The following is a 15,672-nucleotide window of genomic DNA, read 5'->3' as shown; positions in this document are numbered from 1 at the left end:
AGGGGAAGGATAAAGGGAGAGTGTGCACAGCAACCAACTAATCCAATTAGTTAAAGTTAACCAAAAGCTAAGTGAGCATGGCGTGAAAGAAAACACCTGGGTGGATGTTTCACCACCCCAGCGGATGCCCTTTCCTTCCCCCCGTTTCTGTTTTCCCTCAGTGGGTAACTCGGAAAGGAGCCAGCAACAAAACAATCTAACAAGCAAGGCTGATGTAGGACATGCGTCTGAAAGCTGAGCTGTGACGCAGAAGGGGATTTTGGACAAATGCTTCCTCGGAAGAGTGCTGTCTCTTAAGCTGTTTCCTCTGGCTGCATGCCCACCCTTTTAACCTCTGCTCTGTGATGGGGCTGGGATTCTGCAGCCACGTTTCTAATCTGTCAGCTGTCCCCCATTGTGGGGGACACCAAGAAGCGGTGTTAGAGGGAGGCGTCATGGCTGTAGGAGGAACAGGACCTGCTCCTTCCCTCCTGAGGGCTCCCAGTTCCTATCAGCATCTCCCCAGCAATGGGTCCTCACCCCAGTTGTGGCAGCTCCTTCCTCTGCAGCAGCTGAATTCCCTCCACAGTTACTCACACTCAGAACCGATGACTGGATGGCACTCAGAGACATGGACAACACTCAGCTGGAACTCTGCCTCCCAGCCTGGGTCTGTTTCATGAGACCTCTTTTTGGGCTCCTAATGTACCAGGACCAGCCATGCACTGCCTCTTCTCTTGGCCTTAGCTCCATGGGCTTCTTCTGCTGAGGTCAGGCAGCAACTCCTGATAAGCAGTGGCCCCCTCCGCAGAGCACTCATCTCAGTTCCCTCCTCTCAATTCCTGATGTGCCAGCACCAGCCAAGGAGTCCTATCCTTAGATATCTGGGTCACAGACCCTTAGGACCATTCCTGGGAGCTCGAAGACACCAGCACTAACCAAGTAGCAACCCCTACTCAGAAGTCTAGCTTCCAGCTTGAGAATGCTCCTCCATCAGAGCTATAGATTTTAATGTTCCAACCTCTTCACTTCATTTCTCTAGCCTAGATATGGCAGTGGGTCCCAGGAGTTGTTATCTTAAAGGTACCTTAGTATTTTCCCCTTTCTTTTTTTGGTTCAATACTTAGTTGACAATATTTTATATTAAATTTGTTTTTCTTAAGATACCTGATGTGGTTTATTTTTCTTCCTGGACATGTACTGTTACAATAAGTTGTAAGAAAAAATAGTGCAAAGAAAATATGCTAGAAATCGAAGGAGAGATAAGACACCAGAAGGAGATAATATTGGTCTGGGTGAGTTAAGAAAAGAAATTAGAATTAGTAAATGAAACCAAATAAAAGTTGCATTAGAAAAAAGGGATTTAAAAAAAAGCTAACACTAAAATTGCAGTCAGAAGTATGGATAACACACTTAGAAAAGGACACAGAGAGAAAATGATTATAGAAAAAATATTAATTAAAGGAGATTCAACTATACATACATATATATATACACACACACACACATAGTGTCTGAGAACAACAAAATTCAGGAAGTAAAAAAGAATACAATACGTTAAAAATATAACAAAAGGAAGTACTCCTAGGAGCAGCCTGAGTGAAAGAATGGAAAGGAATGTTAGAACTTAAAAAAAACTGACATAGAATGACTATTACCAAGAAATATCTTGGTGAAAATTGAAGATTTTAGAATTTGAAGATAAAGAAACAAATCAATACGGTCTCACATAAAAAATACAAGTTACGGCCAGGCACGGTGGCTTATGCCTGTAATTCCAACACTTTGGGAGGTTGAGGTGGGTGGATCATGAGGTCAGAAGATCGAGACCATCCTGGCTAACATGGTGAAACCCCATCTCTACTAAAAACACAAAAAATTAGCCGGGCGTGGTGGCGGGCACCTGTAGTCCCAGCTACTCGGGAGGCTGGGGCAGGAGAATGGGGTGAACCCGGGAGGTGGAGCTTGCAGTGAGCCGAGATGGTGCCACTGCATACCAGCCTGGGTGACAGAGCGAGACTCTGTCTCAAAAAAACAACAAAAAAAAATGCAAGTTACAAAAACTCAGGAAGATTAGCTTGGTCTCAGTTTTTCCTACAGCAATATTGAATGCAAGTAGCAAGTCAAGTAATATGATTGAGTTTATTAGAGAAAAAATAATGCAAGAATTAAATTCCTAAACAATTATTTTGATATAAAAGCAAAAGAAGATATTTTCAAACATGCCTGGACCTGAAGAACAGTCCCTCATCAACCCTTTCTGAAAAACATAACTTCTAACTAAAGGAAGAGGTTTTTATTAAAATAATTAAACACACAATAAGACAACATGAATGAATTACAGCAATAACAACAGCATCAACAAAAGACATTAGAAACAGGCCCATAAGGGATCCAAATATTGGAGCTGTTAGATACAGACTTTAAGTTCACTTTATATGTTAAAGAAAATTAAAGAACAGAGTGAGATATGTAGCCAAAAATCAGAAGCTTTAGAAAAGAATCAAATACAAATTTTATAACTGGAAAATAAAATAATTAAAATTAAGAAGTCAATGAATGAGTTTAACGCAGATTGGACACAGTTAAAGAGGAAGTAAATTGAAAGATAAATTTGAAGAACATGTCTAAATTAAAGCATGAAGAGAAAAAAAGAATTAAAAATAGAGAAAGACCTTAAGAGACATAGAACATATGAAAAATATCGAATATATGTGTAATTAGAATCTGAAAAGGAGAGGAATAATAAATAGGGCAGAAATAATACTTAAAGAGATAACTGCTGAAAACTGTGAAACTGGTTAAAGACATTGACCACAGATCCAAAGAAATTGGGCTTTGAGTATGAAGAAAACAACATCTAGGCACATCATAGTAAAGCTAAGACAAAAATCTTTAAAGAGTCCAGAAAAAAAGATATGCTTTAATCTGACTTTTCAACAGAAGCAATGGAAACCTGAAAACAATGTGATGATATCTTCCAGGAGCTCAGAGAAAGTAACTTCCAGCCTAGGTTTCTAGAGCCCTCGCATATACACCTAGAGCTGAAGATCTGCTCAGCTGAGCCCCAGCTCAAATTAATTCCTGTTATTTAAGCTGCTAAGTTTTGAAGTGTTCTTTAGCAAACATTCAAAAGTGGATGTGAAACAGACACATTCAGACACACACATGCACACACACACACGCACACACAATGTGAGCAACTGGACTCACTGTCTCCGAAATGCTGAGGATTGGTGTCCAGCCTTGCTGGGCGGAAAGAAAATGATTTTTCATTGCACATTCTTTTGATCTGTCTGGATCATTTTTAACATGCTCTTTCATTTTTTAATAAAAATATGTGGACAAAAAGTTTTAAGGAAAATGTGATCTTTTGCCCATTTCTTATAAGCCACCCTAGATATAAGTGCAGGAGCAACTTTGAAATGTGAGGCGATGATGCCGCTAGCTGGTGCTGCTGGGCCACAGAGTGTGGGATGGTGAAATCTTCAGGGTTTGGGTGAAGCTCCCAACCTCTTTGTCACCGTATTCGTAATAACAGTACCCTAGCTTGTGGTCCAAATTCCTTTTTTGCCAGTGGCAATTCTAAACCATTCCTTCACCATGAAATAATGAAATTGGGCAGGGAGAACAGGTTCTGAAATGAGAACAGTGATTAATACCCACAGCTGTCAGTCTTCAGCAGAAATGTGTCATATTATTCAAAGAATTAAATTCCTCCTCCATTAAAAATATGACTAAAAGAATTAATTAATTTTCAATGTAATAACCTAAGCAAGCAAGTCTTGCATGAAAATGAGTATTTCTGAACTTCTAATGAACTGTTTCCTTTTAAATGTTCTAATGAAGCTGAATTCAGAAAGCAGTTTTCTGATAATTGCTACAGATCCAAGACTCCCTCAAATGAGCTATTAGGTGAGATAATTTCTATGGGAATTGAACTTCAGATAAGGACAGATGAATAAACACCAGTGTGGGAATCAGAAGTTAGAGGCTATGGTAGGCTTTTGTATCTGCAGCCCCAGTGAACCACACCATCCGGCGTTCTCACCCTTGTGTAGGCCCTTTCCCCATTGACTCTGGGCTTGGCCATGTAACTTGTTGAGAGCAGGATGTTAGCAAGTGCGATACAGGCAGAGACCTGATCAATGTTTCTACATGGGGGTTTGTCTTCTTGGAATGCTTTCTTGTGTAAGGCAGCTGTCACATAAGAGCTCCAACTGATCTGAGACCACCAAGCTATAAGGAAGCCCAAACTACCCTGGTGGTCAGATCACAGGGACAGAGAGCTCACATGTCTGATCAACTCCCAGCCACACTAGCTCTCTAGAGAAGCCCCAGGTATGTGAACATGGGGTGCACCAGCTCTCGCACACGCTACCTGGAGCTGAAGAACTGCCCAGCTGAGCTCCAGCTCAAATTAATTTTTGTTGTTTAAGCTTCTAAGTTTTGAAGCGTTCTGTGGCAATCAATAAGTGAAACTAAAGTCTAGGGGTCCTAGCTGAGACACACCTAGAAGAGAAGGTAGCAGGCAGCAGAAACAAATATAAAAAATGTATTGAATCCTTTCATCTGTAACGGTGTCAGAGCTCTTACTCTCTCTTCCACAAGGTTCCATGGGTAACGGTGAAGCAGAGACCCTTGCGACTAAGTGTGTGGTCCCTGGACCAGCAGCATCAGCATCCCCTGAGAGCTTGATAATTTCTAAAATCTCAGGCCCTGCCCCAGTGAACCTAATCTGCCTTTTAACATGATTTCCAGGTGTTTCATGGGCAGGTTAAGGTTTGAGATGTGCTGGTCTGGAGGAAAGAGATCTGGGTCAGGAGATTTGGCATTTGTTAGCTTCCGGGGATGCCAAGATGTGGGTCCAAGGCCTGTGCTCTGGGATGGCTGTGACCTCTGTTCTCTGAGATGTCTGTGAGTACCTTTGAAAGGGGGTGACTCATCCGTTGAAGGTCTCACTGCCACTTACATGCCATAAGTGTGTGGGCCTTTTAAGTTTCAGGCTTAAAGCCATGAGTTACTCGGCCAACGTGGACATCCTTAGGAAAAGCCGGTAAATTAGGACGCTTTGTAACTGTCAAAGCAGTGAGGCTTTGTTGATGAGAAAGGGAGGTGAAAAGAAAAATGCTCCACCTGAGAGGTGACTGAGAGTGATGGGGCAGAAGCACATGGCTGAGGGCTCCTGGAGTCTCAGACCTTGGACTCTGGGCACCTGAATGCCTGGACAAGTGGGTCCCTCAAGTAACCGTGCATAAAGCAAATCACCTTTTCCAGTCTGACACAGAGGCTAGGTTTACCCTTGGAGATTTGGCTCTGAGAGGTCTGGGGTGGGATCCCAAAATCTGCATGTGAACGAGACACCAGAGGGGAGACAGTGCAGGTAATTCTAGGACCACCCTCTCCCATTTAATTTGATAAATAAAAAAAAAAATGATGGCGCTGAGCAGTGGTGACCTAGTAAGCCAGCAGTCCAGAAGGAAAATTTTAAAAAGACACCAACAAACTCCAATTTGTAGCATCTTCTGACTTCTGTGGTGCAAACCCTCCCACTATTGCAGAATTCAAGCTACCGATAGTTTGACAACCGGCTCCTCGAATTGCTAGACATTTAACAGTGGGCTCTCTGCAGACTGCATGAGCCACCGCCACTGCCCATGTGGAGCAGTCTTCCTGTTGCGATGTAAATGCTGATGGCAACACAAATGCTTCCAGCCAGGAGCACGTGGAGGGCTTCCTGCGTGCAGGCAGCTTGCCTGCTGCCTCGCCTCACCCTGGAGGCAGCCACCAGGCAGGTAGGCTGAAGGAAGTCGAGGCTCAGTTCCTGCTCCCAGAGTTGGCCATGTGGTCAGGACGAACCCTGGCATCTTGGTTTTCTGCCCTGTGGTACTGATGACCCTCCAGGAAGATAAGGTGGCTCCTCCTCACTTCGGTAGAACTGAGTGGGGGTCTCTCTTGGGGCTCCATCCCCCAGTGATGGGACCTGCTGTCTTGGTGCTCCCCTGCCCGCCCGGTGGCTTATGTCTTGGAGGACACAGACCCTTCCTGGATCTAGTCTCCCCGTAGCTGCCCAGGACAGCCAGATGCTGCGCCCTGGAAGGGTGAGAGAGCTGCTAGGTGACGGGGTAGATGTTGGTCAGTAGGAGATGGAAGCCAGTGGATGACTGCTTCTTGTTCTATGTAGGCTGACGTCATATTCATATTGCAAGCCACAGCGACCCTCAGGCTCCCTGAAGAAGTCCCACAGGACCAGGCCCGGCAGCAGGTCCAGCTATGCATCCCTTGGTTTTGGGTTTTGGCCCCTCTCCTTCCCTGCCTCGCTTTCCTTCCCTGGCAGCTCTGCTTCCTTGAGGTCTTATTTCCCAGGACAGTGCAGGCACAAATGCTTTCATCTCAGGCTCTGCTTTGTAGGGAATCGAAATTAATACCAATCCCAGTTCAAACTCAGGACTGCTTGATGGAGTGCATGAACTGAGGCCAATATGCCATCCCCACCCCGCCCCACTCCCTGGCAACGATGCATCCGCTTCAGAAGCATTGGTCCCAGTGGCCCTGGTCAGGGGATCCCAGGACTGAAAGCCCTGGGCACCTCATTCACTAGCCTGCCCCTTGTCTCCTGTCCCCTGCCCCTGTCTCCTCTCCCCTGTCCCCTGCTCCCTGCCCCCGTCTCCTGACTCTGCCCCCTATGTCCCACTCCCTGTCTTCTGTCCCCTCCCCATCCCCTGCTCCTGCCCCTGTTCCCTGTCCTTTGTCCCTTGCGCCGCCCTCCACCTCTGGGCAGCACTGCACTTCAAGACTCGGGAGGAGAGCAGCCCCCCACCTCCTGAGAGCCCCAGTGCTGCTGCAAAATTACCTGCGCAGCAGATTTTCTTTCTAAAAGTCTTTTAATATCTTTTTTTAAATCCCAGCTTTAAATACAGTATATCAAAAGAAGAATTTCTGTATAATTTTTTCCTGGAGAGAATGAATCACCACTAATCATTTAGCACATATTTCTTTACAACCATTCTCTTCTTAATAGCATATGTGTGTGTCAGTGTGTGTGCATACATGAAATATAAAGTGACATGACGTTTTGCAGCCTCAGTGTTCCTTCACTGCTAGTGTCAGACAGCTTTCTAGAGGCAAACATGCACATATAGCTCTGCGGGACGGTCTGCCAGTGGATGGATGCACCGTGATTCATTTATAACTTGTTTAAAATCATGACTAGACCTTGGCCATGTCTTTCTTCACTCTCAGGTACTACTATGCTGCTTTCTGGAAACATGGCCCAAATCCAGAAGTCCTTATGGAGTGTGCAGTAGGAGATCCAGGGGCCTGGGCACATGCTGGCTCCTTGGTGTCTCCTGTGCTTGGCTGCTGTGGCAGGCTGGCATCTGTTACCCCTCCTTGAGGCGATTCTGTGGGGAGAGCACGTTTGTGCAGGCCTACTCCCACTATCTGCACAGGCCAGGGATGTAATACCAGGCATTTCTAGTTCAGCTCTTGCACACTTGCCTTTTTGCTGTTACTGACAATGGAGGACTCTAAGGTGACCCAGAGAAAAAGCCTCAGCTGCCTTTGGATTAAGAGATGTGAAAGAACAAGGACGAACGGAGCCACTGAAAAGCAGTGAGCTGCCACCTCCTCTCATGTTATAATTGAGCATAATCACATCCTAGCTTACACCCAGGGCTTCCCACAGGCTACAAGCCCAAGCAAAGATATTCTTGGAGAAACACAGATTGTTTTAGTCACTATGGCTGCATAACAAACTACCCCAAACTTCAATGCTTTGCAAAATCATATGTACTGCTCTCTTGGTGTGTGGGTTGGGGACATGGGCCGAGCACCGTGTGAGGGCTTGTCTTAGCTCCAGGACACCCGGGGCTGCAGCAGGAAGGCTTGACCAGCTGGGCACTGTGGGCATCCAAGGCTCCCTGTGCTCTCTTCATATGGCCTCCTGCATGGCAATGTCCCTCGTGGTAGCCCTGGGCTCCAGGAGGCACGGGACCCAGGAGAGAAGCAACTTGGTTCCAGAAGCCACATAGTGTGACTTCCCTGGATCTATTGGTTGGAGTGGTTTCCAAGGTCCACTTAGATTCAGAGGACATAGACACCCCTCAAACAGAGGCAGGTCAACATCATATCATGAGAGGAACACAGGGGATAGATGACATATTTTGGTGTCATTGTCTTTAGAAATTCATTGTCCAGGCCACCACTTTAGGAAGGTGATATCGAGGGTGATGCAAGCTACATGCACAGGGACAAGTTACTGTCCCAGGAGAGCCAGTGGAAACTGAACATGCTGAGACTGGGGAGGGTCCCAGGGAGGACGGTTCCCCAGGAAGCTGGCCAGCCCACAAATGCAGGGTGTCGTGGAAGGTCCTTGGCCCACCCAGGCCTTGTCAATATCCAGGGGTGGACTGGGACAGCAGGAGGTTCTGGGCATTGGATGAAATGGATTTTGGCAACAGATAGCGGCCATGCTGCTGTGGGTTACTCAGATCATTCAGACCAGGAACCCAGCCAACAGCAGGGGACAAAGAAATCAGGGAGGTGGGCAGCGCTGCCAGTGTCCAAGCTAAGGGCCTGGATACCAGCCTTGGTCGTACAGCTGGGTCCAGACAAGGGCTAAGATTTCCCTTAACCAGGGGAACTCCCCTGTACCAAGGACCCCAGGCCTCCAGCAGTGAGTATGCTTCCAGGTCTGACTTGCTGGGGGCTGTGTGCCTTCTTAGCCGTTCTGTCTGGGAGGTGTGGACTCTGATAAGGGCTGGGCTCTGAAGGGGGTTGTTCCTCACCCTCAGCCTGCAAGGAAGGTGAAAATCAGGAATTTGGGGGAACAAACAGGAAGGAGCGGCATGTGTGGACCCCATCTGAGCAGCAGGCACTCACACCCACTTGACTCTGGGCTGCTCTCCCCAGTCCTCTGTGCTCATGAAATGGGGATGGGAGGTCCTGCAATGTCTTCAGGAAATGGAAGAGAAGGCGGCTAGAGCAGGCCCAACAGCAGAGCTGGGGCTCCTGGTGGGTGTGGAGGGAGGTTTTATGTGGCTGAGGCTCAGAGCAGGATGGACCTCTGCGGAGAGAAGCCACAGGTGGGGCCTAGAGGAAGGAAGGGCTACACCATGCCCGTTATGGGGAGTGAGTTCCCCCACCCCCAGCAAGGGGCTCCTCTCCATGGGGTCTGCTGCTCGCCCTGGGGCTGACCTGCTGGTCTCTGCACCCACTGTCTCCACAAAGAACTGCCCTGCTGAAGCTATGGGGGGAGTTCTCAGGTGGGACCCCACTGCGGAGTCAGGGGTGTTTGCAGGAGGGCTCCTATCCTCTTCCTCCAAGCCACCTTCTTGTCCCCAGTCCCTGGGCTCCACCTGGGTCCCCGCACATCCAGGTTCACTGTGGTCATCTGTGGGATGCCTCTGGGGCTTGGGTTTTGTTCCAGCTTCCAGGATGTCACATGTCCTTGGAAGACTCAAAGTGACTCTATTTTTGTACAACATTAGACAATTTTGGTTCAAACAAAACAATGACTATTGTTCATGATGATGTCAAAGAGGGAGGGCGGAGTCCGAACCAGCCCAGCAATGATGGTTTATTTTGTGAATAAAGCAGATGGATGATGCGCTTGAGGCTGCTGATGGCTCACTTAGAAGGCTGGGGACAGTAGAGGGAAATGCGTCAATGCAAGTGAGGTTCTGAGAGGTTGGAGAGCAGAGCCAGAATCATTATGCTGCAGGACCCGCTCCAGCACCCAGCAGGCCTGCCCAAGGCATAGCCAAGGGTACTTAGAGGCTGGAGAGAGGCATGTGTGTGTCAGGTCCCTGCCTGGAAAAGGAAGATATTTGGACTCTTAATTAATGCAAATATTCCTTAATCATTCCCACATGGAGCTCCTGATGAGGTTGCCATGGCCACAGGCTCCGATGAGCCCAGAGCCCTCATCCCTGCACGTCCATCCTCTGCACCCACATCTGATTCAGGCAGTGAGTGCTGGGAGCACTGGGCTCCTGTAGCTGCCACTGAGAGTCACCTGGGCCCCTCTGCCTCCTGCAACATCCCAAGAGTCACCTGGGGTTTCCTTGGTTAGGGATGGGTGATGGCAGGCTGTCATGGCAGTAAATGGTCTGCTGGGTTTTACAGCTGCTCCTGCAGCAACACCAACAGGGATAGGCAGGGCCAAACCTATTCCATCACCAGGTAGGGGAAAAAACTGAGATTCACAGAGGAACAATGACTCACACAGCTCATTTACGACTTGTCAGTCCTCATACCTGGCAAGGGTGCTAACGATACTGGGCAGCACTGGGCTAGGACTCAGGATCCCAGCAACCTGGGAAGGAGGTGCAGGCATCATCTCCACTTTTTGGAGGAGAGAAACTCAGAGATGGTGAGTATCTTGCCTCAGGTCACAGGGCAATTGAGTGGCTGAACTGGGATTTCAGGGCTGTCACAGCTCATGCTTGGGAGTAGAGGCAGGAGCAGGGCTGGCTTACATTTCCTGCCTGTGCCCCAGGATTAAGAAGTTGCTGATCCCCACCCCTCTGCCCTGTGGTGTTGCCGAAGGCCATGGCACTGGGCTAGGAAGGGAGAAAACGGTTGAGAGGCGGCTTGCGGGAATCACACTGTGCTGCATGCACTGGTGCAGTTGCATTGCACCTGCAGTTAGCAAGTTCAAAACCACAGGCAACAAGTGCCCTGCTGCAGGTGGAAGATCCACACAGAAGTGAATCTTTCTGGCTTGCGTCACTACAGAGGGACTGCAGCAGAGCCAGCCCAGATGTGTGGTGTCTGCAGCAGCATCTGTGGATGTGGCCAGGGCATGTGGGGGTGTGGTGAGTGCCTGATGCTCCCAGGAGGAGCACAACAGCCGGGCCTGGGTCTTGTAGTTAACGTCAATTGCCCTGCTGTTCTGGTTCTCCTAGTTAAAGCAAGGCAAGATCATCTGGGTTTTCCTGAATATTTTTCAGAGTTTTTCACCACTAGGCTAAGTCATGCTGTTGACCCTAATCACATTAGATGATTAAGACTTACACATGGTCAGACACTTATTCTGGGGAGTTAGATCTCCCAAGCATGGGCCTGTTGCTTTGCTTCAATGCTGAAAGGTTCTGGGCAGAAGGAAGGTTCTGTCTTAAGGGAGAGCCGTGATCTCGGGGCTTCCTTCCTTTCCCAAGTGTGTGCTTTTAGTTGAACTTGACTAGGTCAAGATTCTTCTGTCCCGAATCCCCTTGCTTTGTTCAGACACATCTCCCTGATGCTGCTTGCCTTGGAAGAGGTTCTGCAGATGACATGATCTGTCTCCTTTGGGTTAATGCTGGCTCCTATAGCAAAAGGACCCCATAATGTCCAAAGTCACAAGTATGAAGTTTATTGCTTATTCCCTGAAGAGTTGAAAATGCGAGGTCCTGGCTGGCAGGTAGCTGTCCTCCCTCTTCCGATCCCTTCCAGGAATTCTCCCACCTTGTGGCTCCTCTGTTCTCTAGGGCCTCAGTGTCTACATCTGGATCCAGCCTGCAGAAGGGGGAAGTGTGCTCCCTGGCTTACATCCTATTGGCTAGAACTCACCTGGCTGCAGGGGAGGCTGCTGTCCGATCTGCTGGGTGTTCAGGAAGAAGAGAAGAAAATGCTGATGGGTGTGCCTGATGGTGACAAGCTTATTCTCAGCTCCTCTTTTCTTCTTAGACCATTATGGCCCTCACAATGCCACTTTTTTGATGGGGAACCGTGAATCTCAGGAGCTTCCCAAGCAGCAGAGTGGGATTTGAATACAGACCTGGATATAAATTGTCCTTTTTCCAGAACACAGCAGCTTGCAGTGGCTGGGCCACTTGTCCACATGGGGACAGGACCGTCCACTTACTCAGCCTCCAATCTTTCGTAGGACTGAAAGTCTGAATCATCCAAATTAAAAAAAAAAAAAGGCCGGGGGTGGTGGCTCACACCTGTAATCCCAGCACTTTGGGAGGCCGAGGTGGGTGGATCACGAGGTTAGGAGATTGAGACCATCCCGGCTAACACGGTGAAACCCTGTCTCTAATAAAAAATACAAAAAATTAGCCGGGCATGATGGCGGGTGCCTGTGGTCCCAGCTACTCGGGAGGCTGAGGCAGGAGAATGGCGTGAACCCAGGAGGCAGAGCTTGCAGTGAGCGGAGATCACGCCACTGCACTCCAGCCTGGGCGACAGAGCGAGACTCCATCTCAAAAAACAAAATAAAATAATAAAATAAAATAAAAAATCCAGTTTATTTTTTAGTAGCTAGGGAACTCAAATTAAACAAACCAAGATGGCCCTAGGTGGCCCATCAGGAATTGGTAGGAAGGACCTGAGAGTAGGTTGTCATATGTGCCTGAAGAGTTGATCCTTCTGGTGCTGGAAGCCCATGGACATGGCTTCTTCCCTGAATCTTCGGTTGCCTCTGAGGAATGTTTCAGTGAAGCCACAAGGCTGTGTTCAGCCACGGCAAGGCACACCAGCACCTCGTCCTCTCCGTTCACATTCCCAGCCTGTCTCAGCTCATGCCCCCAAGGGACATCCCTCTGCCCCTTAGTGCACCCTCCGCCTCCAGCCCATGCCCACTCCACTGGGCCACAAGACTCCGATCCCTGAACGTGGTATTGATCACACCATCCCCAGCCATTAAAGCCACTTCCCAAGGCCGCTTCACCTTCTTGGGGTCAAACTCAAAGTACTTAATTTGCCACTTAAGGCCCCCAAAGTCCAGCTCCAATTCCCCCTTCTTGCCACTGCTATGTCTACCACTTCTCTGCTGGGTCCATTCCATTGTTCCCTGTTCCTGGCAAGTGACCCACCTAACTCACCCGCCTCCTGCTAACTAGCTGGTTCCACATCCTCCTCTGCTTTTCCATGAAGCCTGCCCCATCCATCCCTCCTGGAAGCATTTCCTGGTTCCTTCTCAGGGCCTAGCACATCGTCTGCCCTCTCAGGGCCCTTGTCACTTTTTTCAGCTGACAGTGACTTTGGACAATCTCTTTCCCATGCAGTTCTTGGTTTTATGAACATCTGTGTCCCACCACATGGCTACCTACCTGCTCAGCAAATGCCAGAAGCACCAGCCTCCAAGGAGGAGCATCAAATTAATAAGGTTTTCATAAACCCACATGCCAGGGCCCTGGTTCCAGCCTGGGGATATTCAGGAGAGGATATGGGGTTAAGGTTATGGCTGAGCATGGAGGGCTGGTGGTGCTTAGGGATGGGATGGACATGTCCCCAGCCTCCAGTCTCTGACCACCTCCTCTTCCCATCCTGCTCTGGGCACACGTACAGACTGCCTGTGGTTGGTGGACCTGCCCATGCTTCAGGGGCTGCTCAGAGCTCCTCTGAAATGCTTTCCCATGAAACATTCCACTGTGCAGCTCTTAGGGCAACTACCTCTTTATGCCTAGATAGCCACTCATGTTTGCTTCATCATATATATTACACAATCCATATTTAATCATGCCACACAAGTGCACACACACATCCCTTTCCATTGCTCCTCTCTTCCTCTCTGGTGGAATCTACCTAACACAGCACCTGGGACAGGGCAGCCACTCAGTCACATTTGTTCAATGAATCACTGTAAGAGTGAAAGAGTGAAGGAATGAATGAAGGTACTTGCCAAGCATCCATGTGTTGTATTATCCAACCAAGACTCAGCAATCCCTGATGTATTCGACCTGTCATTAGCTTTACATGCACTAGATTTTCCTCTGCGTGGCTCCAATAGAATCTGGGGGAAAATACGACATTGGCCACAGAGTGTCATCTGAACTAAATTATGCCCCAGCCAGCAGGACACTGTTTCTGATTGTGTCAACTCTCAGCCCTGCAGCAGGCAGCGGCCCAGATGCTGATTGCAGAACTGGACCAAACCAGTTGTGCAAGCAATTTTTATGGAAACCAAAAAAAGTAGAAACAGAAGGTAAGAAAAGTAAACAAGACAGTGAAGGGAGAGACAGAAAATCCTTGAGCAAGTGCTGGAACTAATGAAGTTTGCTCTGCCGTGGAGCTGCCAGGGAGGGAAACTGAGTGGCTCAGATGAAGCCTCCAGGGACTCGGGAAGCAGCAGCCTGTCCGGAGCCGGCGCCGGCGAGGTCACAGCAGGGGTGGCACAGGAAGGAAAGGGAGACACAGCTCAGGGACAGCATGGACTTCTAGCCGTCTCTCCAAAGGAAGCCTGGATGGGAATCAAAAAGAAAATTATCTTCTGAAATGCTTCATTTCTTTGAATTTATGGCAGCAATAACTCCTTGGGCTATAACTACTCCGGCCCACAGACTCAGCTGGGAGAGGCTGAGCACTAAAACTTGGGAGGTATGCTGGGGTGAGGGCAGAACAGTCACTTCCCTGGGGACAACCAGAGCCTGCACATCTAGCTTGTGTCCCTGGGGCCAGGATCCCGTAGCTAGGGACTTGGAAGTCCTTTCTTCTGGCAGTTACCAAACCTGTTAGCTCGTTAGAATCACCTTGCGATGTAAAAAAATAGATTCCTGGACCCCAACCCTGGAGATGCAGATTCCTAAGTTCTGCATTTTCTAATGGGTTCTGCAGACCTAGCAGTCCCAGTGTGCATGCTCGGGGCCATGGACTATACTGCAGGTGATGGAGAAGCTCAGGCCATCACCAGGTGCCGCAAAGTCACCCCAGAAAGGGCAGGAATCATCTGACTGTGTCCTGCCGACCCGCCTTCCAGTCAGTGTCTTGGCAACACCCCCTCTGCCTGGATTTCAGCCCAGGCCTTCCCTGCTTCTCCCTAGCAAAAGTCTGCCAAACTGGGGCCTCCTCCCAGGCTCTCTGGGCCCACCCACCCTAGAGGCTGCAACCACTGCTGCCCTCTTGGCTGCCCTCCTGGAGCCCCACTCTCCTTGTTCTACTTCCTATGTCCCTCCAGATCCCAGGGAATGGCCGAGTTCTGGCCATGCTCCCACCAAGGGCCCAGGCCACTTCGTCCAGCCCCACCTGGCCATGGTGTGTCCTGATCACACCTGCCCTCACAGGGCAGTGTAAGCCGTTTGTGGTCTGTGCTGGAATGTCCCTATCCAACCCCCTGGGTACAAATCCATGGGTCTTTTCTGTGCCACGAGGTTTGGGGTACTCCCAAGAGGCCTCTCTCCTGCCACACTGGCCAACTACCTTATTCAGCCATGGCCTTTCCCAACCCAGGGAGGGTCTGGAGGCAGCAGGCTGGGGCCTCCGCACTTAGATTTCTGATATTTTTGTCGTTTTCATCCAAGGATTTGACCTTCCATCCACTCTGGAGCTCTGACTTCAGGCCCAGAGCCTCTGCCACCAGCTCCTTATGTGTTTCCCCAGAAGTGGAACCTGTGAAACTGGGCGGTGGGTGCTCAGGGTGCCCCCCACACCACACAGGTACGCACTGCAGGCGCTCATGGCAGGTGCATGGGGCAGCGAGGGAGGCGAGTCCCCAACTCTGTCCCCTCATGTCCCTCTTTGCTGACATCTGGACTTCTCATCTCCTGTGTCCTCAGCTCTCTCTGGCCCTTCCGGACTCCAGGCCTGGTTCTGACTCTCTGGCGTCTGTGGCCTGCTTTCTGGCTGTGCCCCTGTTGCTTGGGTGGAAAGCCACCTCAGAGAATCTGGACCCAGGAGTGGTTCCAGCGAGAACCATGGGAACAAAGTTCAGTGTTTTCCAACCCGGTCTGCTGATCACTCCCATCACAGCCCGTGGGGACCCACCCCCAA

The 15,672-nt window shown here is 49.3% G+C and overlaps 1 protein-coding gene across 1 annotated transcript in view; it reads right to left on the bottom strand.

The window, feature by feature from the left end:
- Positions 1-13,845: 13,845 nt before the first annotated feature.
- Positions 13,846-15,672, bottom strand: part of SYNDIG1 (synapse differentiation inducing 1) — a 226,047-nt gene continuing 224,220 nt past the window's right edge. Inside the window, exon 4 of the mRNA XM_034947456.3 lies at positions 13,846-14,146. Within this exon, the coding sequence (XP_034803347.1) occupies positions 14,105-14,146 (42 nt within the window). The 3' untranslated portion in view covers positions 13,846-14,104. The remainder of the gene's footprint in view (positions 14,147-15,672) is intronic.

The sequence above is a fragment of the Pan paniscus genome, chromosome 21, assembly GCF_029289425.2.
Source record: "Pan paniscus chromosome 21, NHGRI_mPanPan1-v2.0_pri, whole genome shotgun sequence".
In the NCBI taxonomy this organism is placed as follows: domain Eukaryota; kingdom Metazoa; phylum Chordata; class Mammalia; order Primates; family Hominidae; genus Pan; species Pan paniscus.
The sequence above is the reverse complement of the archived record's forward strand: the minus strand, read 5'-3'. Positions and strand labels throughout refer to the sequence as shown.